The following is a 27,367-nucleotide window of genomic DNA, read 5'->3' on the forward strand; positions in this document are numbered from 1 at the left end:
GTCTCCAGCAGTGGTGTAGGAAGCCGCTCGGTCACCCGGAGTGGCAAACATGATGCGCACCCGGGGACGGGGCATCGCTACGTAGTGCGCATGCACAGCGTCGCTACGTACGATGCATGTGTCGCTACGCGTGACACTGGGCATGCACACTACGTAGCGGGGTGCCAGTGGCACTGCTCGTGCTGTCCCCCAAAAGACGGAGCTAGGAGCGGGCCACCCCCTCTGCTCCCCCCTTGCTACGCCCCTGGTCTCCAGTATCCTAGGGCCACCCAATCAGCATGAAAGGGAAGCTTTTTGGCCACTGAGAAGTCTTCTCACTCTTTACACTGATGGGAGCCAATCCAAGCGAAAGGAGGCGAGTCAGTCACTGGTGATTGGCTCCTAGGGTCACTCTTGAGAAAGTACATCAGAAGAACAGTGAGGAATAGTTCTTCTGTTTCTTCTAAAGCTAAGCATTTAGGATAGGGCTGCCATATGTCTGGAATTTCCTGGACATAGCTGGGATTTGCCTGTCAAAAATGGTGTCTGGGCGATTTTTTTTTTTTAAAAAAAAGGTTAAATACTTTTGAGATTTTCCAAAAATCCTAACCCTAACCCTTCAACAACTTTGCCAAAAAAAGCTCAACAACTCTTGCATCATATACAATGGAACTACAAGTAAACACAACTTAAATGACTCTGAAAGATGATATTGCCATACTCCAAATCATTTGCCCATGATAGAAGATAGTAGATCTAGCTAGCTGAAAGGCAACACATGGAGACCTCCATTGATCATTGCAGTGCATCCCAATTATTATTATTGTCTACAATTATATTCCTATATAATCGTAAAGAAGGGGTGTGACTGGGAGGGAGTATGGCTGTGACTATCATGAAGGCTCCCTGCAGTTCTAAATTTATATTCATACTACTAGTGGCATGGCAGAATTCCTTGCTGCACTCGGTACTCCTTGCTTCAAATCATTTATCTGGATCAACCTTGTTAGCATTCTCCCACTCTAGGGCCTTACTGGGGCAAAAGAGCATCAACATTTTATAGCACTTGTTTTAGCATGTGGTGACTGATCTTCTCACTGTGTCATTTTTAACCTATTGTTGTCTTTAGATGGCATGCTGAGTATCCAGTTGTGGAATTTCCCAATCTCTCCTCTCTGTCTTTCTGAGAGGCTCATGCAGGCATGAATAAACCCTTTCCTTAAAACCATCTTTTAAATTTAAATTGTATTTAGTGCAGGCATATTTGCAAGTGAGATGTAATAACTTGAAAAGGGTTCTGCAGATTCCATTTCGTGTGCATCCTATACAGAGATAGGAAAAAAGAGAGCAAGGCAAGGATGACTTTGGAATATTGGAAGAAGCTAATGATGTATCTAAAGGACACAACTGTCACATTTATGAGTTGATGGCTGGAACTATGGAAGTTACATTTTTCACTAGGAGAAAATCTTTTGATTTCTGTTGAAAAGAAAGCCCAAACACACAAACAAACAAACAAAGACACTGTATCTCAAAATCATCCCTGAGAATGAATAGCTACAATACCTAGCAAGACAGAGAGCTTGGTCTTATCTATTGACCTAGCAGATAAAATTAAGGGTGTTGTCTCTTGTGTCATAACAAGTTTGTCACAAGATCATAAAGCCTAGACACTTGAATTTCTCATCCGCATTCTATTCTACATCAGTAAGATGCACAGACATAAGAGTCTCAAAGTTACATTTCAACCTCACGTGTAAAAACTTCCAAAGAGATGGGGAAATAAACCTCATGTGTTATAGAACCTTGTAAAATCCATCTCAGCAGTTTAACTTTAAGAAAAACTGACAATTTAACTTACTTGTAGATGACATCTTTCACCACTTAATTTTTAAAACATGGAAATGAAATGTATTTACCCTACTATTTGTAAGAATTTTCCCTCTATTGGCATGCTCATTGCCCCCCCCCGCTGAAAAATATCCTTATTATAAGTCCTTCCTCAAAAAGAGCCTTAGATTTGTATAGCTGCTTGCCTTTATCTTGAGCAGCAAAATACTTCAATTGAGAGCTTCATGTGAGTTGGAATTCTGAAAACTTGATTGTTGATTCTCTCATGAGCAGCACTTTGCAAATACCATCGAAGATCATAAAGTCAGCTGGACCAAGTCAAAGATCCATGTCATCCTGCACTGAGCATCCAAAGCTCAGACCCCATACATTGGATTACAGCTCTCAAGATCCCTCACCACTGACCCTGCTCACGAGGGATGATGGTCCAACAAGTTTCATAGAATCATAGAGTTGGAAGAGACCATAGAGTTGGAAGAGATGGTTTATTTATACCCTGCCCATCTGACTGGTTTTCCACAGCCACTCTGGGTGGCTCCCAACAGATTAAAAACAGGATAAAACATCAAATATTAAAAACGTCCCTAAGCAGGGCTGCCTTCAGATGTCTTCTAAATCTCCAACTGCCTGACCTTAAGGTAGTGAAATATCTAACACATCTGGCACAAAGTTTAGGGAATGCAAAATGTCTTGTCACAACAAATTCCGAGCAAATTATATGTAGTCCAGTACTGAACTCAGCGTGGTTTAGTAGCTAGGGTGCCTGACTTTGGCTGCAGTCTTAATGCCTGTTTATATGAGGCTGAATCATATAACAACTGAAGCAAGGCACATATTTAAAGAGAGAGAGAAATAATTAGTCCTGTTTTTTAAAAGACCCTTTGATTTCCAATTCCAAAAATATTTATATGCGTACTTATTTAAAACTGGCCTTTGGTTAGCAATAACAATGAATTTTGTGTTGGGGACAGCACAGTGTAAAGACCTGTGTTTTACTGTTGGTTTTGCATAAATTTGGTGGGATAATTTATTTTATGCTGTACCTCATCCTTGTATCAGCACCGATGAAGGATGGGCTATAAATATTTTCTTAAAAAATAAGAATAAATAGTTCATAAAAGATGGGCTACAGTATTGATGTCAGTAGCTGGATTTAAGAAAAAAATCAGGAATACTGAAAACTAGCAGTCTTTCTTGAGAGACTAGAGGGACTACACAGCCATCACTTAGATGTGCCAGTGCTTTTTATATATAGAAAAATGGTGCTGGTACTCACAATGATCCTGCTTTTCACAATCCCCCTTTTCGCTGCAGTTGCCTGCTCGCTCTCCCAACCCTCCATTTACTTATTGTAAGATTGTGGGGGGGGGGAGTGTTGGTAATGTGTATTGTTGAGTACCGCCAGAAAAATACCATTGGATGTGACCTTCCAGGTGCTTTTGGTCTCCATCTCCCATCAGTCCCAACCAGCATGGTCAATCAGAAGCGTCTGGTGGGGCAGACGAAGTTGTGCTGTTCTCCTGACTCCTGAGCACTGCTTACGCTTCCTGGGAGGAAGAGGGGGAGGGGCAAGGCAGTGGGAGCTCAGCTGGTGTGGGCATGGCAACAGGAGTGTCAATTGGGCGCCACACCTGTTGAGCTCCCCATTGACTTCTAAGGTGTTTGTGCTGGCCCTCTGTCTGCTACTGTGGCTAGTGGTGTGGTTTGCTGTGAGTTGTATTCCAGCAACATCTGGAGGACCCAATGACATCTCTGACTTAGAGGGTCACTACCTTGTAGGTCAGTATGTGTTATAGGATTGCAGCCTGAAACCAACTGTCAAGAAACGTCAACTATACAAGCAATCTCATTATGTGAAGATCACTCCGTGCAAGCAATTATACTTCCAGTGGGAGCTGCTTCAAAAAGCAGAGGGCCTTCCTATCTGCCACCAGTGTGCAAGTGGCAGGCACTGTTTTTTTGGGGGGAGTGGAAATAGGTATCTATTAGATGCATGAAAATAACTAGGGATTGCCTTCTTTAGCACTGTTCTGTTCAATGTTCCCATATGTCTTTTGGAACCAGAGTCTTCTTTAAAAAATAGGCCTGAGTTTATACTAGTGTGGTGTAGTGACTGGAGTGTTGAACAAAGGCTGGAGAGACTTAGGTTAAAATCCCCACTTGCTTATGAAACTCACAGGGTGAACATGATCATGAAACTCGCTATCTTGAAGCCTAACTTACTTCACAGGTTTACTGTGAGGATAAAATGGAATTGAGGGTCCCTTGTATGCCACCTTAAGTTCCTCAAAAGGAAGACAAGATATAAATGTAATGAATAAAGAAGGAAAGTTATACAGCAGGCACCCCCAAACTGTGGCCCTCCAGATGTTTTGGCCTACAACTCCCATGATCCCTAGCTAACAGGACCAGTGGTCGGGGAAGATGGGAATTGTAGTCCAAAACATCTGGAGGGCCGAAGTTTGGGGATGCCTGTTATACAGTCCTTATGAAGTCTTTATGTATCCAGAATTCTAGTGAGAGCAAATTTAAGCCATGCAATAAAAACTTGCTATAAAAGAAGAAACTGCAATTTATCAAAGGATAAATTTTTCACCAAAGGGATTTAAATTGGAATGGTCATCATCTAGAACAACAATGTTGGTAGCATTCCCTATTTATTTAAGCATTTCTTAATTTCCCACTGTTCATTTAGCCAAATGAGATTTGGATACATGAGAAACTGGCACAGTATTTTGTTTCCAATGTGTTGTTTGCTTTTAATTCCAGATGACCCAAGAGCCTGCACATCATGCATTCATAATTATTACATGTAAGTTTATTATTCTCTTCCCCACTTTCCCTCTCTTTCTCTCTTTTCTGAAACACAACAGTGCTTTCATTGGAAGGCCATAGAGCGGCCTTAGATATTTCAGAGCTAAGCAGGGTGGAATACGCTGTTTGAAGGGGGGGGGTAAGGTATACCACAGTGATAGTTAATCTATAGCCCTTCAGATGTCCCTGAATTACAGCTCCCACCATCAGTGACCATTGGAAACGCTGGCTCAGGCTGATGGGAACTGTAGTTCAGCAACCCCTGGAGAGCCAAAGGTTAGCATAACATAACCCAGTGGTCCTCAAGGGGGAAAGGGGAAAACAGTGGGTGTGATGGACAGGTTCTGTTGCTGCACCATCCTGAGCTCTCTGCTGCCTCCCCCTCCCCCTCTTGGTAACTGGCAGTGATGTGTAGCATTGTGACGGCAGCATAGCTGCCAAGTTCCGGCCTGAGAAATAAGGGAGTGGACCGGAAGTAGCGCTGCCGCCATTTTGGAACTGGGCGGAGCATGCTCAGAAGCTACTTTTGATGCTGCTCTGTCCTGTTCCAAAATGGCCGCCGCACCAGAAGTCGCGCTGCAGCCATTTTCGAACTGGGCAAAGCAGCATCAAAAGTCGCTTCTGAGCATGCTCCGCCCAGTTCCAAAATGGCCGTTGCGCCAGAATAAACCGGGGGGAAACAAAAAAAAATCAGTTTTTTCGGCTGGGAACAGCTGGAAAAACGGGGGTTTCCTGGGGAATACGGGAGACTTGGCAGCTATGGAGGGCAGAAGCAACTTCATCCTGCCTGCACTGCTGCAGATTTTAACTCTTGGAAACCTCAATGAGGAAATGAAAACAGGGAGGGATTTCCAGGACAATTGCTTGAGTAATTTAATCCCCATGACTGCAGCTCAATGGAAATGACACATCATCTGCCATTACAACTGTTTTCTTCACAGACCTGCTTGTACTGCTTCACAGAACCCCGAGGGGGGGGGGTAGCATGGGACAGAGTCTGAAAAAGGCTCCTTTAACCATTAAGCTACTGTATTTAAAAACATTCCTATTATCACCCCTCATTTTAGAGGAGATGCTTGCCACACATGAGTACATTTATAAGATTATGTTTGTTCATTACAATTGTTTGATGCACCATTATCCCTCCATAATGAAAATTATGGTGATCAAAAATGCTTCCCTCCCACAGGTACAAGCAGCAATGCTATAGAACTTGTCCTCAGAATACGTACAATGATGAAAAGTCTCTCCTTTGCATAGAGTGTCAACCAAATTGCAGAAGCTGCGACAAATATGAGTGTTACTGGTGTAAAGAAGGGTTTTTCCTTCTAGGTAAGAAAGGTGACAAGTATTTTACATGGGGAAATGATTTCATACCTTGCCCAAGAAGGCAAAATGTGCATTCAGTTGAGCGAGACTGGGAAGGGGCAGAAATTCCATTCAGTTCCCATTTCAAGCCAAATCTGTCAAAATTGTTCTTTCTGAAACAGCATGAGAACCAAAACATAGCCATCCTTCAAAATTCACACTTACCCAAATTATACAATGCAGTTCTCCAACCAATGTTTGCAAAAATGTATGTATTAGGAGAAGGTATGCATTAGAATGACTCTATATGTGAAAAAAGCATTAAATAATGCACTGCATTAAGAGAAATTGCTTGTAAAATGTGTAGGGGAGACCAGGGCACATTTTCCATAGGGGCACGTTTTCCAACTCACTTTAGTTTTGAAATGAGCCGCTAGATGACGCCAAGGGGCGAACTGGCTGAAGTAGCATCACAGCACACATCATCTACGGAAGTTTTAGTTTAGTAGCTGCTGTCTCATCGTCGGAAGAGCTGTTTTCTTCATTTTTTCAACTTTCAGTAAACTTTCAGGTCTTTATTGAAACTTAAAATAAACGTACTAGTATTAAACTTACTGTTTTGACATTGCATGTACTAAAAAGGGGTTTCTTTCTTCACGTAACTATGCGTTTGTTTTGTAAATAACTTACACCGCTACTCGTCGAGGGAGTGTCAAAGATCCAATATGGTGACGGGGCAGGTTTTCCAACAGCATACGGGGCACGTATTCCAACACGTGTCTCATTGGAAAATGGGTGCATGAAGACTGCACCAAACGGGATGCTACATTTTTTGTTTGTGTTCACTGTGATTCAGACAATGACAACTTTTGGTTTTTTTTAAAAAAAATCGGTCTTTGTTAAATTGTTAAGTGACATTTTTTGTAAAATCATTAAATGGCATTTGTTTCCTATATCCAATTCCTTTCTCTATTACAGTAGTACCTCGGGTTACGAACGCAATCCGTTCCGGGTCGCAGTTCGTAACCCGAAAAGGTCGCAAACCGAGTGCCGCTTCTGCGCATGTGCAAAGCGCGCGCGCCGAAAACACTTCCGGGTTCGCGGAGTTCGTAACCCAAACTGTTCGCAACCCGAGCGGTTCGTAAACCGAGGTACGACTGTACTTTCTCTATTAGTCTATTATTATCTTACCTACAATTATTATGCCTTTTTAGTTTACAATAAAAAATACATATTAAGTAACAAGCAAGATTTATTACCTGTGTTTTACCATTTAAAGTATAGTTGGAAAATTTGCCCCTGCACATTTTTAGCAGGCTGGAAAACTTGCCCTGCATACGGGGCACATTTTCCAATTTGACATGATCAGACTTAACCATTTGCTGTCAAAAACTATATTTACTTTTTTGAAAAATAATTGTGCTAGTTTGTAGACAAAGGTATAGGAAATACAATGCTATCCTGTTTACCTCAAAATAGATAAGAATAAAAAAAATACCAAAAATTAAATTATAAAAAGTTGGAAAACGTGCCCCGGTCTCCCTTACATTAGTCAAAACTGCATATGAAAATACATTTACTAGGAGAAATGTACATTAAAGATCCTGAAGAATTTTCATGAGGCTTAAAAAATGTAGACAACTGAATTGAAGATTAGAAACATGAGAAAGTGAGGCAACTAAAATTGGCAGATCATTTTATCCCTAAGGGAGACTGACTACAATCTTAAATCTAAGGGACTGTAGGTTCCCAACCACCTTTTAAAAAGAATGACACCCAGGCATCTGCTTCAATAAGCCTAAAGTATTCAAGGTTAAAATTTCATTTATTTTAATTAAGTGATTGTAAAATAAGGTTCAGGAAATAATGCCGCTAGAAGCTCAAGAACATCAAACAAATAGGTCTTCAAATATGCACATTTAAACTTTAATCAGCTTTGGATTTTAAATGTCAGCAATGAGATTCAGAGACAACCCCCTACTTTGGGGGTAAAGAGGGAATATATATTTATTAATGAAACTTCCAATGAGCCTTTCATTTTAAGCATGTTAATGCAAACGTCATTTGTTCAATATAAGAGATAAATGAATGGTACAAAGTAACTTTAGCCTGAAAATGGTTTCACATCACTTCCATTCTTTGTAGGTGACTTTTTGCAGTCAACATGTGGCGTAATCCACATGCCTCCTATTATGGTGTATGGTTATGAAATTGCAGGCAGGCAAGGATGCAGCCCACACTCCAGAAGTCAAGACTTGTATAGACCTGTGAAATGCACTTTGAAACTTTTATGAGGCCCAGGTGTACATACCTTGTCCCCTTGTCATAAGTTATTTGGACCTTGTTATTTTATTCAAACTGGATTCTCTGCGGTCAGAGGTTAAGAAAATCTGGTTTGGGGGTATTATGAGGAGGTGGAGTTGTGGCTCTGCTTTACAGTTTTTCAACTCTCATATACTCCAAGCTGCAACAGTGAACCAGTGTGCTCCTGAAAGCTGGCCAGCAGTTCTGTTGTAAGTAATAAGGTAGAAATTATGCTCAGAGTACTTACTTCTCTAGACTTAGTGTTGAAGGCGGTGTAGCAGAGCCAAAACACAAACCTGGGTATGAGTGTATAGAGCAGGGGTGTCAAACTCAAATTCATCGGGGGCCGCATCAGCAGTTTGGTCACCCTCAAAGGGCCGGTTGTATCTGTAGGACTATGTGTCCACTCTTTATTATCATAAATTATTGTCACTGCATTCAATTATTACTGTTTTTTGTAATAATGTAAGTAATAACTAGCTCTGAAAGCAGAAACCTAGTCAGAATAATGGCAAGTAGATATTCAAATGTACAATTATTGTACAATTTATTGAAAAATGATTTTTGGTAACTGCACTGGGTGGTGGAGGCTCACTAGGGTTTCATGCAGGACCTTTGCAGAGCTACTAGTACCTGGAGATGCTGGGGTCCTTCTGCATGCAGGACAGATGTTCTGCCAGTGAGCCACCACCCTTCACCAAAGGGACTGGCTGAGGTTGACTCACTGGAGCTGCTCTCCTGGTTCCAGGGTTTAAGGGCCAGAAGTATAAAGCAGCATCCTATGTTTCTGAGGAGAGGGAGAGGGAGGGGAGGGGAGGAGGGAGGGAGGGAGGGAGGGAGGGAGGAAGGAAGGAAGGAAGGAAGGAAGGAAGGAAAGAAAGAGGGAGTGGGAGGGAGAGAGAGAGGAAGGAAGGAAAGAGGGGAGAGAAAGAAGAGTAGGAAATAAGGAAGGGACTAAAGAAGGAAAGAAAATGAAAGAGGGAGAGAAGACGGAAAGGGAGAAAGAAGGAAGGAAGTAGAGGGAAAGAAAGAATTAAGAATGAGGGAGAGGAAGAAAGATGGGAAGGACAGAAGGAAGGAAGGAAGGAAGGAAGGAAGGAAGGAAGGAAGGAAGGAAGGAAGGAAGGAAGGAAGGAAGGAAGGAAGAAAAGAGGGAGCAGGAGGGAGAGAGGAAGGAAAGAGGTGAGAGAAAGAAGAGTAGGAAGGAAGGAATAAAGAAGGAAAGAAAAAGAAAGAGGGAGAGAAGACAGAGATAAAGAAGGAAGGAAGGAGAGGGAAAGAAAGATTAAGAACGAGAGAGAGGAAGGAAGGAAGGGAAGGGGGGGTCGTCGCCTTGATTCAGCGCCAGAAAAGAGCGCGAAGGGACCCAGGGACAAAAAGCATTTCCCGTGCAGCGTGAGGCAGCGGGTGTCCGTTTTAGGAGAAGTGCGTAAAGCCTCAGAGTTGCACGTTTGTGAGGCTGAGCCGCGGCAGGAGGAGGAGGAGGTGAGGCAAGAGGAGGAGGAGGAGGCGGCTTGCTGGGTCGGTGCCTGGCAGCGCCGTGTGGAGAGTCCCGAGACTCTGGGACGCAGCAGTGCTCTGTAGCACTTTGAATCCTCCTCCTCCTCCACGCGGCGCTGCTGGGTGCTTTGTCTGTGCTTCAGCAGCAGCAGCAGCCGTTTCCAGGCGCCGAGCCGTGGCAGGAGGAAGAGGATTCAAAATGCTACAGAGCACTGCTGCGTCGCAGAGGCTCGGGACTCTCCGTGCGGCGCTGCTCCGGCCGCCTTTCTACCCCCCAGCCCCAGCTGTTTGTCGGCGCTTTGTCAGCGCGGCGCTTCAGCAGCAAGGTCCCGCTGCTGGGTCGCGCTGGCTGGGGCACTCGGCGGGCCACATGACGAGGTCTGAAGGGCCGGATTTGGCCCCCGGGCCTTGTGTTTGACACCCGTGGTATAGAGTGTATATAATTGTAAATTATAACAAATGTGGAAATAAAAACATACCACTTTAATCCATCCACAAAATACAAATCAAAAAGATATTTAAAATATTTGAACTGCCAGCATTTAAAACATACCAAAGCACAATGATATCAAAATCTCCACTGTTATAACCAGCAAATGTGACAAAATCCAAATATAATCATGTGCTAAACATGTTTTAACCTTATATATTTATATTTGGGTTTTACCATATTTCCCAATTAGAAATCTACAGCTATAGAGATTTCAATATCATTGCAAATTGGTATGTTTTAACTTTGGTACTTCAATAACAGTGATACTTCAGACATTTTAAACATCTTGCAAATCTGAAATTTGTGGAGAGATTAAAGTTGTGCATTTTCATTGACACACTTCATTCATTCATATCATATATACACTTTATATATTGATTTTACAGATCTATACACTCATACCCCGTTTTGGCTGTGTACACGTGCATTCTCTAGTAGAGCTCAACTGTCCTAGGGTGCTTAGTGGCAATAGAATCACACATTGTTCTCTACTTTCAATGCTCCAAATAACAGGACTTAGCTGGCATCAGTCACATTATGACATAAACATAGCTGCCAAGTTATCCCCCTTTTTAAGGGATTTTCCCTTATGCTGAATAGGCTTCCTCGTGAGAAAAGGGAAAACTTGGCAGCTATGACATAAAGGCTTTTTTTTATTTTTCCTCCAGATGGGAAATGTGTGAGTGATTGTGGAGCTGGTTACTACAGCGATGAGGTCACAGAAGAATGTGAGCCCTGCCACCGGACCTGTGCAACATGCAAAGGGTTCGACTCCAACGACTGTACCAGCTGCAAAGGAATTTTACAGTTACTCCATGGAAAGTGTGTGAACCTCAAAAGAAAGCAAGTAAATAGGAAATTCTGGAACGGTATGTTGCCATGCTTCCTCTGAATCTCTCTCCCCCCCCCTCAATTTCTCTCTGCCCACAACCACTGGGGGGAAAGCCTCATCCTTTTCCAAACTCTCAAATAGATTTTATGTATAGAAATGTAAGTGACTGTACAGTGGTACCTCTACTTACAAATAACTCTACTTACGAATTTTTCTACTTACAAATGGAGCTCCGTCCGCCATCTTGGATGCGGTTTAGATAGGATTTTTCCGACTTACGAATTTTTACATAGGGTTGCTTCGACTTACGATTTTTTTTCTCCCAATGCATTCCTATGGGATTTGACTTACAAATTTTTTCTACTTACAAATGTGCGTTCGGAACGCATTAAATTCGTAAGTACTGTAGAGGTACCACTGTATTTACATAGGACCCAACATCAACACTTGGCAACTTCTGGCAGTCCAGTATCCTAGCAGGGCCCACGACTAACACCACACCTAATGCAAATAGAATATTTATATGCATCACAGAAAGAATAGCCATTGTTTCTTGTGAATGAAGGTGAACATTGTATGTTAGTATAAAATGCAGTGGAGGGCCAGAACCTCTAACAAGTCACTGCCACCGCCGCCCCCCTTAACAGCAGCAACAGTCACAGAGTGCTTCTTCCTGCACTGCCTCTGGAAGACAGAGGACCCTTCCAATCATCATTAACTCTTCACTCACCACAGCGCTGTTGCATCTGCTTTATACCACAGGAGTGACTCTCATCTGATGTGAGTTACATTCCCCTATCAACAGTATGTCAAGATTGTTTGATAGTTTAACGTTTTGATCACATCATAACCTGGTCAGGAGTTATCCAGGAAAAATAAATGAGAACACATGCACATGAAAACCACATTCCCTCCTCACCACCACAAACATACAGTACACATTGAGATGAACACAGTTTTGAGCATAATGATAGTTTTAGAAATCCAAGTAAAGTATTGAATTCAACTGAATTTAGAGTGTAATCTTAATAAAATAAAAATCTTAACAAGAGCATTACATGAATCAGTAAATGATAAATCATTAATATTATTGTATGATTGATTAGTACCTAAAAATTAAATACATAATAATTAATAAACCATGACATATAGCACTTTTCTCTTACTTGCAGCTCTTATTCTGTTTCAGAAATATGAATAATGATTATCAATCCTATTTTACTGATAGAGAGACTGAAACTGCCTACCTCAAATGGCTTGGGCTCTGCAGACCTGAAAGACCTCTTCCCTTATGTCCCTTCACGGTCCTTACGGTCAGCCGAGAACGATCTCTTGTTGGTACCATCCGTGCACCAAATCCAGACGGAAAGGGCACTTAAAGAGGCGTTCTCGGTGGCTGCTCCACAGTTGTGGAAGTCCTTTCCCCTGGAGGTTCGCCAAAACCCAATTGTCTGGAAACGATGTAAGACTTTAAAAAATCTCTTTTAAAATATTACTATCTTCCTTGGGCTTTAATGGAAAGGGGGGGCTGCACAGTTCACTGAATAAGGTTCCCAAGGGCTGCTTTTCTCTAAAACTGCAATACTATAAACAGGAATTTAAGGGGAAAGTTATCTACCTGAAGATGTAACCAGCTGAGGAGTATTGACTCTAAAAGACTCTACAAGCACAGGTGGAATATGCCACCTGTGTTAATTTTGCCATTCTGTCTGGAGTAGCAGTGATCAGCAAAAGAATCGACAGCATCTCTCTAGGACTTGCAAGTGTCAAGTGTACCTGTCCTAATACAGCTAAAAGGTATTTTTGTCTGAATCAGGAATCACATGCCCAAACAGCTTTTGCACATGTGCTTCCTTCCTCATTTAACAGGATACCAGCTTTGAGTGCTCACTAGAAAGGCGATGGGGAGGGGGGGAATTAATACGCAGAGCATGGTTATTCTTACTTTATGACATATCTGGAGGACATATATAATCACTACACAGTGAAACAGCTTGTGATACTGTGTACAGAAGTTACATTTAAAGCATATCCAAAGCACATGAGCCGCTACTGCTTGCTGCAAATGTTATTTTTATTAATTTTTAAATCATTTGAATACTGTCTCTCTTCCCACCACACACTCTTCTCAGGGTTCTCCTGCCCCCCAACCCCATTGGGGGAGCATAGAGGGAGGAGACTGGAGAAATCTCTGTTGTGCTAGTGAGAGCCTTTGCACTGGCTTCTGCTACAGGGTCTTATCAGCTGAATCCTGCACTTCACAAAAATGGTTTTAGTTGATATCTGAAACATAGCAATGTGCATGTACATTGTGGCCCTAAATGACATGGACAAGAGGCCTTTGGGGGATGAGTGTCATTAAGCGCCCCTGGTGCCGTGGTGCGCCGGATCTCTCCTGCGCCCTTCCGCCCCGTTTCCCAGCACGGTGGGCGGGTGGGCACGGCGCTGCTGCGCAGCGGGCAGGCGGGCAGGCACAGTGCGATCTCTCCGGCGCCCTCCCTCCCCGTTTCCCAGCGCAGTGGGCAGGTGGCGTGCCGCGCGCAGCTGCGCAGCAGACCGGCGGACCGGAGTCTTTTCTCAGTCCTACCTTGAGGTGCCAGGGAACAAATGTAGCCATTGAAAGGTGGGGTTGCCTTATTTCAAAAAGTGAAAATTGAGACATAAAATTTGTTAGCAAAGTTGTTGGGCTTTTTTGAGGGACAAATCCTGGGAAATCCCAGACATCTGGCAGCCCTATGAATGTTAGGGAAGGCCTTCAATGTGGTGGAGGTCTGATTGTCATTCACCTGATACCACACTGGGTAGCTCTAGAAATGCACAACAAACTTCGGGCTGTTCTGACTCCAAGATGGGGCATGCTGGATTCTGGACCTGACCACCAAGGCATTTTGGTTTGAGCTCTGCCAAAATAACCTAGACTGGAAATGTGAGTTTTCATCCAGCCTGACTTTTGCCACAAATGTATTAGAAGCCAGATAATCTTAAAGGTAAAGGGACCCCTGACCATTAGGTCCAGTTGTGACCGACTCTGGGGTTGCGCGGTCATCTCGCTTTACTGGCCGATGGAGCCAGCGTACAGCTTCCAGATTGTGTGGCCAGCATGACAAAGCCACTTCTGGCGAACCAGAGCAGCACATGGAAACGCCGTTTACCTTTTTATCTACTTGCATTTTTGACATGCTTTCGAACTGCTAGGTTGGCAGGAGCTGGGACCGAGCAACGGGAGCTCACACCGTCATGGGAATTTGAACTGCCGACCTTCTGATCAGCAAGGCCTAGGCTCAGTGGTTTAACCCACAGCGCCACCTGGGTCCCTCATATCATCTTAAACTAGTGTAAATCACCATGGCTCCCTTTCCACTGATTTTGTAATCTGTTTACAAAATGGAAACTGTGTCAAAAAGGATTTGGCATCCAGAGAAAATGGTGGTAAATCTTTGAAAAAAAATCCTTATAAAATCCCTATAAAATGTTGAATTGTAGGAGTCTAGCAACATATGAATCCCAAGCTGGAATTAAGATTGCTGGAAGAAATATCAACAACCTCAGATCTGCTGATGACACAACCTTGATGGCAGAAAGTGCGGAGGAATTAAAGAACCTTTTAATGAGGGTGAAAGAGGAGAGCGCAAAATATGGTCTGAAGCTCAACATCAAAAAAACCAAGATCATGGCCACTGGTCCCATCACCTCCTGGCAAATAGAAGGGGAAGAAATGGAGGCAGTGAGATATTTTACTTTCTTGGGTTCCATGATCACTGCAGATGGTGACAGCAGTCACGAAATTAAAAGACACCTGCTTCTTGAGAGAAAAGCAATGACAAACCTAGACAGGATCTTAAAAAGCAGAGGTATCACCTTTCCGACAAAGGTCCGTATAGTTAAAGCTATGGTTTTCCCAGTAGTGATGTATGGAAGTGAGAGCTGGACCATAAAGAAGGCTGATCGCCGAAGAACTGATGCTTTTGAATTATGGTGCCGGAGGAGACTCTTGGGAGTCCCATGGACTGCAAGAAGATCAAACCTATCCATTCCTAAGGAAATCAGCCCTGAGTGCTTACTGGAAGGACAGATCGTGAAGCACAGATCCTGAAGCTGAGGCTCCAATACTTTGGCCACCTCATGAGAAGGGAAGACTCCCTGGAAAAGACCCTGATGTTGGGAAAGATGGAGGGCACAAGGAGAAGGGGACGACAGAGGACGAGATGGTTAGACAGTGTTCTCAAAGATACGAACATGAGTCTGACCAAACTGTGGGAAGCAGTGGAAGACAGGAGTGCCTGGCGTGCTATGGTCCATGGGGTCACGAAGAGTCAGACATGACTAAACAACTAAACAACAACAAAGCGACATATTCACACATACTCCCCACCCCTTGGAGTTTCATCCATTTATTTTAGACATTAATTTGTTAGATTAATGTTGTAGTCCAGTGGCTGTCAGTATGATAACTAGATAGAGAAATAATGTATATTGGGGTTATTATTTCATTCTGAGCAGGTCTATAGGACCCTCAAATTTATAAATACTTACAGTATTTTGTTCAGAGACTGGATAGGTCCTAGGATTTTATTATATGTATATATTGTTTCTGTTACACCTTATTCCATAATTAGAATTATCTCTTAGAAGTATGTTACCTATTTTGTGCATTTGTATTCATATCTGTATCAGTTTTTGCAAAGCCATAAACTGAATATGATCTAATAAATAAACAGCTCCCCCTCTGGCTGTAAAGGCAGCACATTCCGATCGCGTCCATGCTACTTGCTATTCTAACCCAATAGGTTACTTTTTTCAGTCATGTGTGCATTGCTGCAATTTTGCAAAGGCAAGGTGGTAAACTTTCTCTACTATTCTTCACCTGATCAACAGATTTGCTTCTGACTGAGCGTACATTTTTCAGAGACAGTCAGAGCAGAATACATTTCTTTGAGACCATTCCATTTATTTTCAGTTTAAAAGCATGAGAACCACACTATCTGGTATGAATGAAAAGTTACTTTAGAACATTGGATTGTATCCAATGATTTTTTTTTCTTGCTGGCACAAAGACTTCTGCCTGCACAAGTTTTCCACCCCACCCCCAAATCTGTTATGGGGGATCCCCCAGCCTTCCGGATGAGAATGGTGAGCATTGGAGGCACACAGGGAGAAGAGAGAAGGAAGGTCCCATTTGCAGGCAGAAGGGCTGCATGCAATCCACGGAGATTATACATTGTGATATTATGCATTTTTATGGCCTATGAGGCAGAAAAGGAAATGTTTCCAGGCACTGGAAATAATAGTAAATGTACTGAGTGAAGAGATTACAACAATCTACTCTGTTCAAGTAATCACAGGAATTTCTCGGGTGTGGAATGAAGGACTTTGTACTGAGAGTACCTTGCCCAGTTTCTCGGTCTGTTGAGCTCTGCTTCATCTAAAGTTACTGTTTTACGCTGCAACCCTTGTCTGGAAGTAAGCCCCACTGAATGCAATAGGATTTGTTTCTGAATAGACAGGATTGGGATTTCATTGTTAGTTGAAGGCAATAAATTGCCCAGGAAAAGTGGTTGTTCATTAATAGGAATCTCAATCTAGCTGCCTTGAATAGACATAATATCAGAAGAACTCTTGCCCAGATAATACTGAGACATGTATACATCTGTGGCTTAATGCCTGAGCAGCAGTTCACTGACCTACAAGAAATCAAATATGCATCCAGTTGCCCACAAGTTGTTCATCACATGCCCTAGTGCAGGGGTGGCCAACTGCCAAGAGACTGCGATCTACTTACAGAGTTAAAAACTTGCTGTGATCTACCCCCTTTTTTGGGGTTCAAGTCAAAGTTGTTGAGCTTTTTTGGGGAGGAGGAAGGCCCGTTTTTAAGGCATTCAGATCAAAGTTGTTGTTGAGCTTTTTTAGGGAGAAGGAATGTGCCATTTGGGGGGGGGGGTGCAGGGCAAAAAAATTGAGCTTTTTTTAGGGGAGCCAAAGTTGTTGAGTTTCTTTGGGGGAAGCCAGTGATCTGCCATTGATCTACCACAGGCGTCCAGTGATCTACTGGTAGATCACGATCTACCTGTTGGACGTGCCTGCCCTAGTGATTTCAAATTGTAGAATTCCTAATCCCCATGGACCTAGAGGTGTAATTATGTTGTTGGCTTTTCCACTTGTTACTTTGACTACTGAAAAAAATGCATTCAGGGAGACCAGGTGGATACAGTAGAAGATATTGCTGTATTACTAGACTAAATGAAGTGAAAGGATATTTGGTTACATCACAGTTCGTGACCTTTTGCATATCAACATGTGCAGCTTTTTAAGTAGCATACCTGATACTGTATCCCTGTGAAGAAGCACATTCAGGAAAATCCTGGAAGTTTTCAGATCTTCCCTGGGACAGAGATGCATTTTCAGCCCCTTTTAAATTATATCTGAATGTAGTTTAAGCATAGCTGCCAAGTTATCCCTTTTTTTAAGGGATTTCCCCTTATGCTGAATAGGCTTCCTCGCGAGAAAAGGGAAAACTTGGCAGCTATGGTTTAAGAGATGGGTAATGTCAAAAGCAGCTGTGGACGTAAGTATTTATAAGCATTTCCATCTGACTGGAAGATACAATTGTTGACTGGTCCGCATTTCATGTCTCATGTACTTTGTAAGGCCACAATGCCTAGTACATAGTCCCCTCTGGTGGAGACTCAGAAATATTACAGCACTAATAATCTTGCACATGGGTAGGCAAACTAAGGCCTGGGGGCTGGATCTGGCCCAATCACCTTATAAATCTGGCCTGCTGACAGTCCAGGAATCAGCGTGTTTTTACATGAGTAGAATGTGTCCTTTTCTTTAAAATGCATCTCTGGGTTATTTGTGGGGCATAGGAATTTGTTCATTCCCCCCATATAGTCTAGCCCCCCACAAGGTCTGAGGGACAGTGGACCAGCCCCCTGCTGAAAAAGTTTGCTGACTCCTGATCTTGCAGCCAGAAGAAGCATTATGCAAACCTTGAATATTACCATTTTTAGTTTGAGAACAGAGGGTAAGATCAGCTGTGCTAGCTAATGATAAATAAGGATATCATCGACATAGGAACAAAATGAGGCAACTGCGGTCAGCAGCAGTACTCCTTCTGTTTCTCCTGAGCTCCCTAGTTCAGTGGTTTTCAACCAGTGTGCCGTAGCACCCTGGGGTGCCTTGAATGATGGTCAGGGGTGCTGCGGGCAACACTGGCCCTTCTCCCTCTTTACTTCCTCTTCTGACTGCCCTAGTCATTCACCTCTGTTTGTACAAAAGAGCTCTGGTTACCCCATGACCTATCCTGAGCCTTTAACCAGCTTACTGCCTCAGGTGTAATGAAAAATGTTATCGTACTGCCAGAGTTTTAAAGAAGACCAAGCTGCCAGTCCAGTTGGTTTTTGCATGTAGAATGGGAAGGAGGTATCATATCGCCTTTCACTTCAGGTAACAAAAGGTCACAGGCCAGTCCTGTGTAGGGACACATAAGGCAATGTTTCATGTATAATAGACACCATGGGGGTACACCGATACTCTCTGACGTTCTCACGCTGGCATTGTGAGCAGACGTGGATTATCAATTCCCTTTAGCAAAGTGAGGACGATTATCAGCTGCAATGAACCTGATTTGCAGGGCTGGCTCACCCATGAGGCAAGGTGAGGAGACCGCCTCAGGCAGCAGGATCCCCATGGGCAGCAGATCCGGCCTCCAAGGAATGCATTTGCGTGGCCCTGCTGCCACAGTGGCAGCAACTGTTTTATTGTGTTTTTTATATGTTGGAAGGAGCCCAGAGTGGCTGGGCAACCCAGGCAAATGGGTGATATATAAATATTGTTGTTGTCGAATAGGGGTCATGAAGAGTCCCTATTTTCATCCGAGAAATGTTGGAGGGCATGAAAGCTGTTCTAATAGGATTGCATTCGGTAGAAGGCCACTGTGGCTTGTATATTTCTGCACATTTTAAAATCAGAATTTCAGTTGCAAAAAGTGAATCAAGTAATTAACAGAAATCTAGATGGGTGCTACTTGCTGATTCGTAGACATTGTTCCCACCCCTTATTTCATTCATATTCTGTGTTACTATGGGCAATATCTCCAGTCAAGGTGAAAGTCTCATCATCTCAGCAAGATTTGAATTTATTTCCCTTTATTATCTAAATGATACTAAATAATCATATCTGGAACCATGTATTCTGGGCACGCATGCCCACAAATAAATAAAGCGATATTATTAACTCATTTCCTCCTTATCTCCTAATACAGCAACAACTACTCAGTTTGAGCGATGTGATCCTTCATGCCAAACCTGTGAGAAAACTGCCAGCACATGCACTTCATGTCCCCAAGGTAACAGCATTCATCTTCTTTGTTGCTACACATTGTCATTATCAAGAGGTTTGGGTATATTCTCATAGATTTCAGCTAATGCTAGAAAAAAACGTTATTGTTTAAAGATAGGTTTTATGCATGAGTGGAGAACATACAGTTAAGAATTCATTAAAACATAACAGTATTTATTTATACATGCATACAAAAAAGCACCCTAATTAACTCTCCGTTAATTCTTGAATTAGTTGGAATTTCCAAAATGTCATGCAAATGCAAAATGTCATGCAAAATGTCTTTCAAAACATGTGTGACGACCCTGGTCCCACTCTACCTTACTATCACTGCGACACAGGAATACAGAGGGGAAAACACCCACCCTCTTCTCCTGCCGCCTCAAAAATAAACCCCTTTTCCTAATGGGTTTCTAAGTAAGGAGAGCCTTCCAGCCTACGTGGCCTGGTACCTTAAGAAACTCTAGGCTGTCCCCCAGGAATAACCTCTAGCCTCCTGTAAAGGGTCTCCCTCAGTTGGATTCCCCCACTGTAGAAGTTTGCCCTAGGCACTCTGGCAACTTCTTGGCACCTCAGGTTACCCTTCTAAGCCTCCTCCGTGTAACTTCAGGACACAAACCACCACCTCCCTGCCTGAGGTGAGTTTGGCTCTCTCTTGAGTCACCACGGCTGTGAGTCCTGGTACCTCGCTGGAAAAATACAGACGGACCTCTTGTTGGCAAAAACAGAGATGAAGTTTTATTGTGTTAAAAACATAAGTGATTCTTTAACGTGTCATTTATTAATTAGCTTTGTTCCAGTTTTACAAAATAAACTCAGTCAAACATTTAACTTTAAGTTTTCCTAGCCTCTTCACTGTCTTCTAACAAGCCACCACATAACATCACACCACACCTTCCTCCCTCTCCCTCCTAACTGACCAAACCAACCCTCCCTCCTTTCAAACCGGGCACAGTCCCGCCCCCATCAGAGTTCTATGCCAGTCAGGCTGGAGGTGGGTTAACTCTTTGCCAGCCGGGCAGAAATAAACATTTTAAAAGTGCTTCAATTTGTCACATATCTCCCCCACCACAAAGACATTGCGTCGGCTTGCTCTTAACTAACTAGAGCAATGCCAAAGCAATGGGCTTGGGGTTAAAAATACTTCAATGCATTCTATAACATTCATATTACAAAGTCAACTAAATTAACATCTCATAAACTTGTACACAGATAAACCATGTTTGGCATGTGTCAGACTATAATGCCTAAGCACAAATGTTCTGCTAGGGTTATTACCGTTTCATATAATAATTTGCACCATCCTATACCTCTCAAAAATACCTGGATAAGGCGTCCGCTATGATGTTTTCCTTCCCACTTATGTGTTTGACATCAAAAGTGTAATCCTGTAACTGCATGCTCCACCTGACTAACTTACTGTTGTTACCCTTCATTTGGTTTAGCCATTTCAGCGGTGAGTGATCGGTATATAGGGTAAACTTTCGGCCCCACAGGTAAGGCTTCAGTTTACCTACGGACCACAAAATCGCTAGGCATTCGAGTTCTATGGTGGAGAGGTGCTTTTCCCTCTCCAATAGCTTCCGGCTGATATATAATACTGGGTGTAAAAACCCTCCTTCTCCCTCCTGTGCCAGCACTGCACCTAAACCAACACCTGAAGCGTCCGTCATTAAATTAAAAGGGCAAAAGAAATCAGGTGCTTTTAAAATGGGCTCTGTCATCAGAGCAGCCTTTAAAAGTTCAAAAGCTTGTTGACACTGTGATGTCCAGATAATCTTGTCCGGGCGGCTTTTCTTCGTACAGTCACTCAACACAGCCGCGTGAGTGCTGAACTGGGGGATAAAACGCCTATAATAACCTATAGCTCCTATAAAGGCACGCACCTGCTTCTTAGTTTTGGGAGCCGGCCAGCCTCTGATGGCTTCCACTTTGTTAGTATCTGGCCTGATCACTCCCCCTCCGAGAACATGGCCTAAGTATTTAACCTGTCTTTTCCCCATCTGACACTTAGCCGCTTTTACTGTTAAGCCTGCCGCTTTTATCCTCTGGAAAACCACACTTAGGTGTTGTAAGTGATCTCTCCACGATGGGCTAAATACCGCTATGTCGTCAATGTAAGCAAGGGCGAACGTATTCAGACCCCTTAGCATCCTATCGATGAGTCGCTGGAACGTGGCTGCCGCGTTCTTTAATCCAAAAGGCAACACTTTAAATTCAAACAACCCATCTCTAGTGATGAAAGCGGTTTTGGGCTTGTCTAAGGGATCCATTTCCACTTGCCAGTACCCTTTTGTTAAGTCAAGTGTAGATATATAATTCGCTTTTCCTATGGTCTCAACCAAGTCGTCCACCCGTGGCATGGGGTAAACGTCCGGCACGGTCACCTGGTTCAACTTTCTGAAGTCTACACAGGGACGAAAGGTATTGTCTGGCTTCCTGACCAAGAGCAGGGGCGATGACCAGGGGCTGTAAGAGGGCTCAATCAATCCCAGTGCAAGCATCTCCCTGATCTCTGAAGAGACCAAGTCGGCGTGCTCCCCCGTCACTCTGTAAGGAGGGGTAGCTATGGGTCTTGCTTCCCCCGTATCTATTTTATGAGTTGCTAGGTTGGTCCTCCCTGGGATGTTTGAGAAGATCTGAGCAAACTGAGCAAGGACTATTTTTAACTGCTCCTTTTGCTCTGGGGTCAGACCTTCGTCGAATGACACCTCGGCTAGAGTTGTGCCCTTACTTAGCTCTCCCCACCCAGTTAAATGAATCCCTTGGGTCACCTTCCCCTTTACTTGTAACACCAACTTATTTCTGTCAAAATAAGGCTTAAGTAAATTTACATGAAAGTTTTTACATCGGTTCCCTTCCCCATCTAACTCTACCAAATAGTTCACCGCAGATATCCTCTCGACCACTTTGAAGGGACCGTCCCACGACATCTCCAACTTCTTTCGACGTCTTGTTCTTAACACGAGCACACTGTCACCAGGCTGGAAAGTTCTGTCTCTTGCGTGTGCATCATACCACTGCTTCTGTCGACGCTGTGCCTGCTGCAAGTTGTGAGCAGCTTGCTCCCGTAGCTCTTGAAGGTCGCTCTGCAGCTCCTGTAGATACGTCACAACATCAGGGCTGTCGATCTGCTCCTCCCCTGACCACGCTGCTTTCATCAAGTCTAGGGGTCCTCGTGGCTGTCGTCCAAATAGGAGTTCAAAAGGACTGAACCCTGTGCTCTCCTGCGGCACTTCACGATAACCAAATAGGAAGTGTTGCAGCCTCTCATCCCAGTCGTTAGGATGATTGATGGAATAGGTTTTTAGCATCCGGCTCAGGGTCGAATTAAATTTCTCCGTCAAGCCATTCGACTGTGGATGATAAGCCGTAGTTTTAACATGCTTAATTCCACAAAGAGTTAAAAGCTCTTCCATGGTCTTGGACGTGAAGGATGTCCCTAAATCTGTTATAATTTCTTTGGGGAATCCAAGCCTTAAGAACACCGACATGAGGGCTTTTGCTACAGTCTTGGAATCAATGTCCTTTAGAGGTATTGCTTCTGGATAGCGCGTAGCATAATCCACTAGGCATAAAATAAACTTATTCCCCCTTTTTGTAACTCTGGAGATAGGCCCGAGGATGTCCACTCCTACTCTGGAAAAGGGCTCAGTAATTACGGGAATAGACTGTAACAAGCCTCGCGTTTTGTCCGCTCTTTTGCCTGCTTTTTGGCAGATCACACAGGACTTGCAATACTCTTTGATGTCTTTGCCCATCCCAGGCCAGTAAAATCTTGCTTGGATTCTATCACTAGTCTTTCTAATGCCTAGATGCGCTGCTGAGGGTGCGTCGTGTGCCATTTGTAGCACTTGCAACCGGTAAGCTCTTGGCAACACTAACTGTTTCTTCCTTTCCCAAACCGCAGCAGTTTTCCTCCTCCTAGAAATTCTATACAGTCTTCCCTCAATGGTGGTAAATAAGCAGGGGTTCTCCACAGTTACTTCGGCATTAGGACTTTGTGCTTTACCCCACAGCTCTTTTATAGTTTCATCCTCTTTTTGATCACTCAAGAATTGGGCACCGTGCTCCTGGACCACTGGCACGCTAATCAGCCCTTCACCCTCACTAGGATCTATGGGTGACTCTATAACTGCAGGAGGATTACTCTCAGTGACTTGAGACTGTGACCTAGTTATCACTTGAATACGGTGCTTCTGACTAGCTAGGTCATTCCCTATTAAAAAGGGTACCTCCAATTCATTTAGGATTCCTACTCTCCATTTGCCACAAAATCCTTTGTAGGTAATATCAACTTCAGCTAATGGTACTTCAAAATGTGGGCCCCATATGCCTTTTAAACTATAGGACTGACCCTTGAGGTACTGCTCCTTTGGAACAAATTGTGATTTGACAAGTGAGACTTCTGCTCCTGTGTCCCTCAAACCTAAAAAAGACTGACCATTTAATTCAATTGGCTCCATGTAATCTTGGTTGCACTCCTGCTCAGCCCTCCAGACCTGTAAGACCTTAGAAGTAGTCTCAGCTGGACTGTCTGATTTCTCTGAGCCTTCTGTCAGAGGCGAGCTATTTTCCTGTGACTGCATTACCAGTTTTACTTGTTTAGCTGCAGTAGGTGTAGTTTGCGATTTAACCAGCAGGGGGCACCTGGCACGTACATGGCCCTCACGATTACAGAAAAAACAAGTGATTTTCTTAGACCCTGTCTTGTCAGAAACTGATTCCCTGACAGGAAAATTTTCTTGCCTGTCTTTATTTTCTCTGTTTCTCCATGGATTACCCTTCTGTGAGTGTTTTGGGAATGCTATTTCATTGAAATCTCCTTGTAGTTCGTCTAAGACCTCAGCAACCTGTGCCACAGTTTTCAGTTTTTTATCCCTCAAGAACCAACGTAAATTGCTAGGGATTTGCTTAAAAAATTGTTCTAAACAAATTAATTGTTTTAACTCATCAAAGTCCTTCACTCCACTCCCTTGAATCCATCTGTCAAGTAATTTATCTAAGCGGCTAGCTAGTTGGGCATAAGTCTCTTTATGTTCCTTTTTTGCCTCACGAAAAGCCTTTCTGCTTTGTTCAGCCGTGAGTCCACATCGAACCCTGACCCTTTGCTTAAATACTTGGTAACTTGACAGCTCTTCTTCCCTCAGGTCAGCATAAATTTCACTTAGTATCCCACAAATTTGAGGTCTTAAATAAAGCATCCAGTTCTCCTCAGGTATTTGAAATTCCACACAAACGCGTTCGAAGGTAAATAGAAACGATTCGACATTATCGTCTTTTCCAAATTTGGGGAACCTTTTTAAATTAATTGCGATACTATCATTGTTAACTGGGCTACTAGTTAATTCTGATCGCAAACGTATCTCTTCAAGCTTCATTCTGTCCTGTTCTAATTGAACCCTTAACCTCTCGGACTGCATTCTCTCCTCAGCTTCAATTCTAGCTTTTTCCCTCTCACTTTCAGATGCTATCTTTTCCCTCTCAGCTTCAATTCTGGCTTTTTCCCTCTCACTTTCAGCTGCTATCTTTTCCCTCTCAGCTTCAATTCTGGCTTTTTCTCTCTCACTTTCAATTCTGGCTTTTTCCCTCTCACTTTCAGCTGCTATCTTTTCCCTCTCAGCTTCAATTCGGGCCATCTCAATTCGTAGTTTCATCAGTTCTACCTCAGAACCTGGGCTTCCCTCAGCCCCTTCCGTTCTTTCATCTCCTTTTGCCTCTCTGGGTTTTCTTACGTGAGTCATTTTCCTCACAGGAAAATCCTGACAGACTCAAACCAAACTAGGCGCGTGAGCTTTGAATTTCGATCACGACGCTGCCACCAAAAATGTGACGACCCGGGTCCCACTCTACCTTACTATCACTGCGACACAGGAATACAGAGGGGAAAACACCCACCCTCTTCTCCTGCCGCCTCAAAAATAAACCCCTTTTCCTAATGGGTTTCTAAGTAAGGAGAGCCTTCCAGCCTACGTGGCCTGGTACCTTAAGAAACTCTAGGCTGTCCCCCAGGAATAACCTCTAGCCTCCTGTAAAGGGTCTCCCTCAGTTGGATTCCCCCACTGTAGAAGTTTGCCCTAGGCACTCTGGCAACTTCTTGGCACCTCAGGTTACCCTTCTAAGCCTCCTCCGTGTAACTTCAGGACACAAACCACCACCTCCCTGCCTGAGGTGAGTTTGGCTCTCTCTTGAGTCACCACGGCTGTGAGTCCTGGTACCTCGCTGGAAAAATACAGACGGACCTCTTGTTGGCAAAAACAGAGATGAAGTTTTATTGTGTTAAAAACATAAGTGATTCTTTAACGTGTCATTTATTAATTAGCTTTGTTCCAGTTTTACAAAATAAACTCAGTCAAACATTTAACTTTAAGTTTTCCTAGCCTCTTCACTGTCTTCTAACAAGCCACCACATAACATCACACCACACCTTCCTCCCTCTCCCTCCTAACTGACCAAACCAACCCTCCCTCCTTTCAAACCGGGCACAGTCCCGCCCCCATCAGAGTTCTATGCCAGTCAGGCTGGAGGTGGGTTAACTCTTTGCCAGCCGGGCAGAAATAAACATTTTAAAAGTGCTTCAATTTGTCACAACATGCTTTGCCTGTTCCATTATTTTCAGAGAGATTTCTTTTTGGCAAGTCTTGTATCCACACTTGCCCACGAGGAACTTTTGGAAATGTGAAGACAAGACGTTGTGAGTGTCACTCCGATGCAGACATACCACGCTATTTGCACAAAGGCAAATGCTTGCAGGAGTGTCCCAAGTACGTTTCCATTTATATTAATCTGTGCAGACATGCAGTTTTCCTTCACATACTTCTATGTTGTTCTCACCTTCGTATTTTCTGTGACACAAAATGGATCTCATCCTTCTGGTTCTAGAAAGCTGCATAATGACCTGAATGCTTCAGAACAATTGCCAATTTGCAAATGGGGGTGCTGAGAAATGCATTGCGGTTTTACTCACAGTGACCCCTCCCCAGGAAGCTAGGCCTAGTCCATAGATGCCAACTCTGCAGCTGGGCTGACACATGGCAGGGTCAATCATGGGATTCAGGTTCCATAGCAAGACACAGGTCTCTTCCACCTATACCCCTCTAACAAGGTACCCCTGTGACCGTGTGGTTCTGAGGTGGGGGTGAGGCCCCACTTCACCCCCCGCCCGAAATGTTAGATTAAGGATTCCACCCAATGCCTTATCCGCCAAAGTTGGGACTACTGCTATGGGGAAGGCAAAACCTGCAAATGGGACCAATCTGTTTTCAGGCAAATTCCTTCCCGGCAACGAATGCGGCAACTATTATAGAAGCACAACAAACCCACATAACCTTAGAGGGAAGAAATGTTAATACAGTGGTACCTCGGTTTATGAACACAATTGGTTCCGGAAGTCTGTTCATAAACTGAAGCGTTCATAAACTGAAGCGAACTTTCCCATTGAAAGTAATAGAAAGTGGATTAATCCGTTCCAGACGGGTCCATGGAGTACTCAACCTGAAGCGTACTTAACCCGAAGCATGGGTGTAATTGGTTCCGGAAGTCTGTTCATAAACTGAAGCGTTCATAAAATGAAGCGAACTTTCCCAATGAAAGTAATGGAAAGTAAATTAATCCATTCCAGATGGGTCCGCAGCGTTCGTAACCCGAAAATTTGTAAACCGAGGTGTTCATAAACCGAGGTTCCACTGTATACAACAAGCCCCAACGTGTAATTATGAAGGTGGGGTGGGAGGGTGTGCTCTTGGTAGACTGTGGTCCCAAGGATGGGGGAGGGGACATACTGCCTTTTTATAGCCAGGGGGTGGGTCAGAGTGAAGCCTGCTCCACTCTAGTCTGCTCCCAGGCCCCACCCCCTTGGACTGGCTCAGTTGGTCAGAATTCAAATGGGGTCTGGCGGAAATGCCTGCCCTTCCCATTGGCTGACGTGGGGATTTTCTAACTGTCGG

General features: G+C 43.6%; 1 protein-coding gene across 3 annotated transcripts in view; it reads left to right on the top strand.

Annotated features, from left to right (window-relative positions):
* The window catches only part of PCSK5 (proprotein convertase subtilisin/kexin type 5), a 226,986-nt gene that overhangs the window by 186,137 nt on the left and 13,482 nt on the right, over positions 1-27,367 (top strand). For 2 of the 3 annotated variants that reach the window (XM_060280059.2, XM_088652943.1), the window contains exons 25-30: positions 4,600-4,642; positions 5,834-5,976; positions 10,918-11,118; positions 12,310-12,543; positions 19,345-19,428; positions 26,041-26,185. In XM_060280059.2, the coding sequence (XP_060136042.2) occupies positions 4,600-4,642; positions 5,834-5,976; positions 10,918-11,118; positions 12,310-12,543; positions 19,345-19,428; positions 26,041-26,185 (850 nt within the window). The remainder of the gene's footprint in view (positions 1-4,599; positions 4,643-5,833; positions 5,977-10,917; positions 11,119-12,309; positions 12,544-19,344; positions 19,429-26,040; positions 26,186-27,367) is intronic. The other variant, XM_035099988.3, reaches the window with a different exon arrangement.

The sequence above is a fragment of the Zootoca vivipara genome, chromosome 10 (assembly GCF_965207765.1).
Source record: "Zootoca vivipara chromosome 10, rZooViv2.hap1.1, whole genome shotgun sequence".
Taxonomy (NCBI): domain Eukaryota; kingdom Metazoa; phylum Chordata; class Lepidosauria; order Squamata; family Lacertidae; genus Zootoca; species Zootoca vivipara.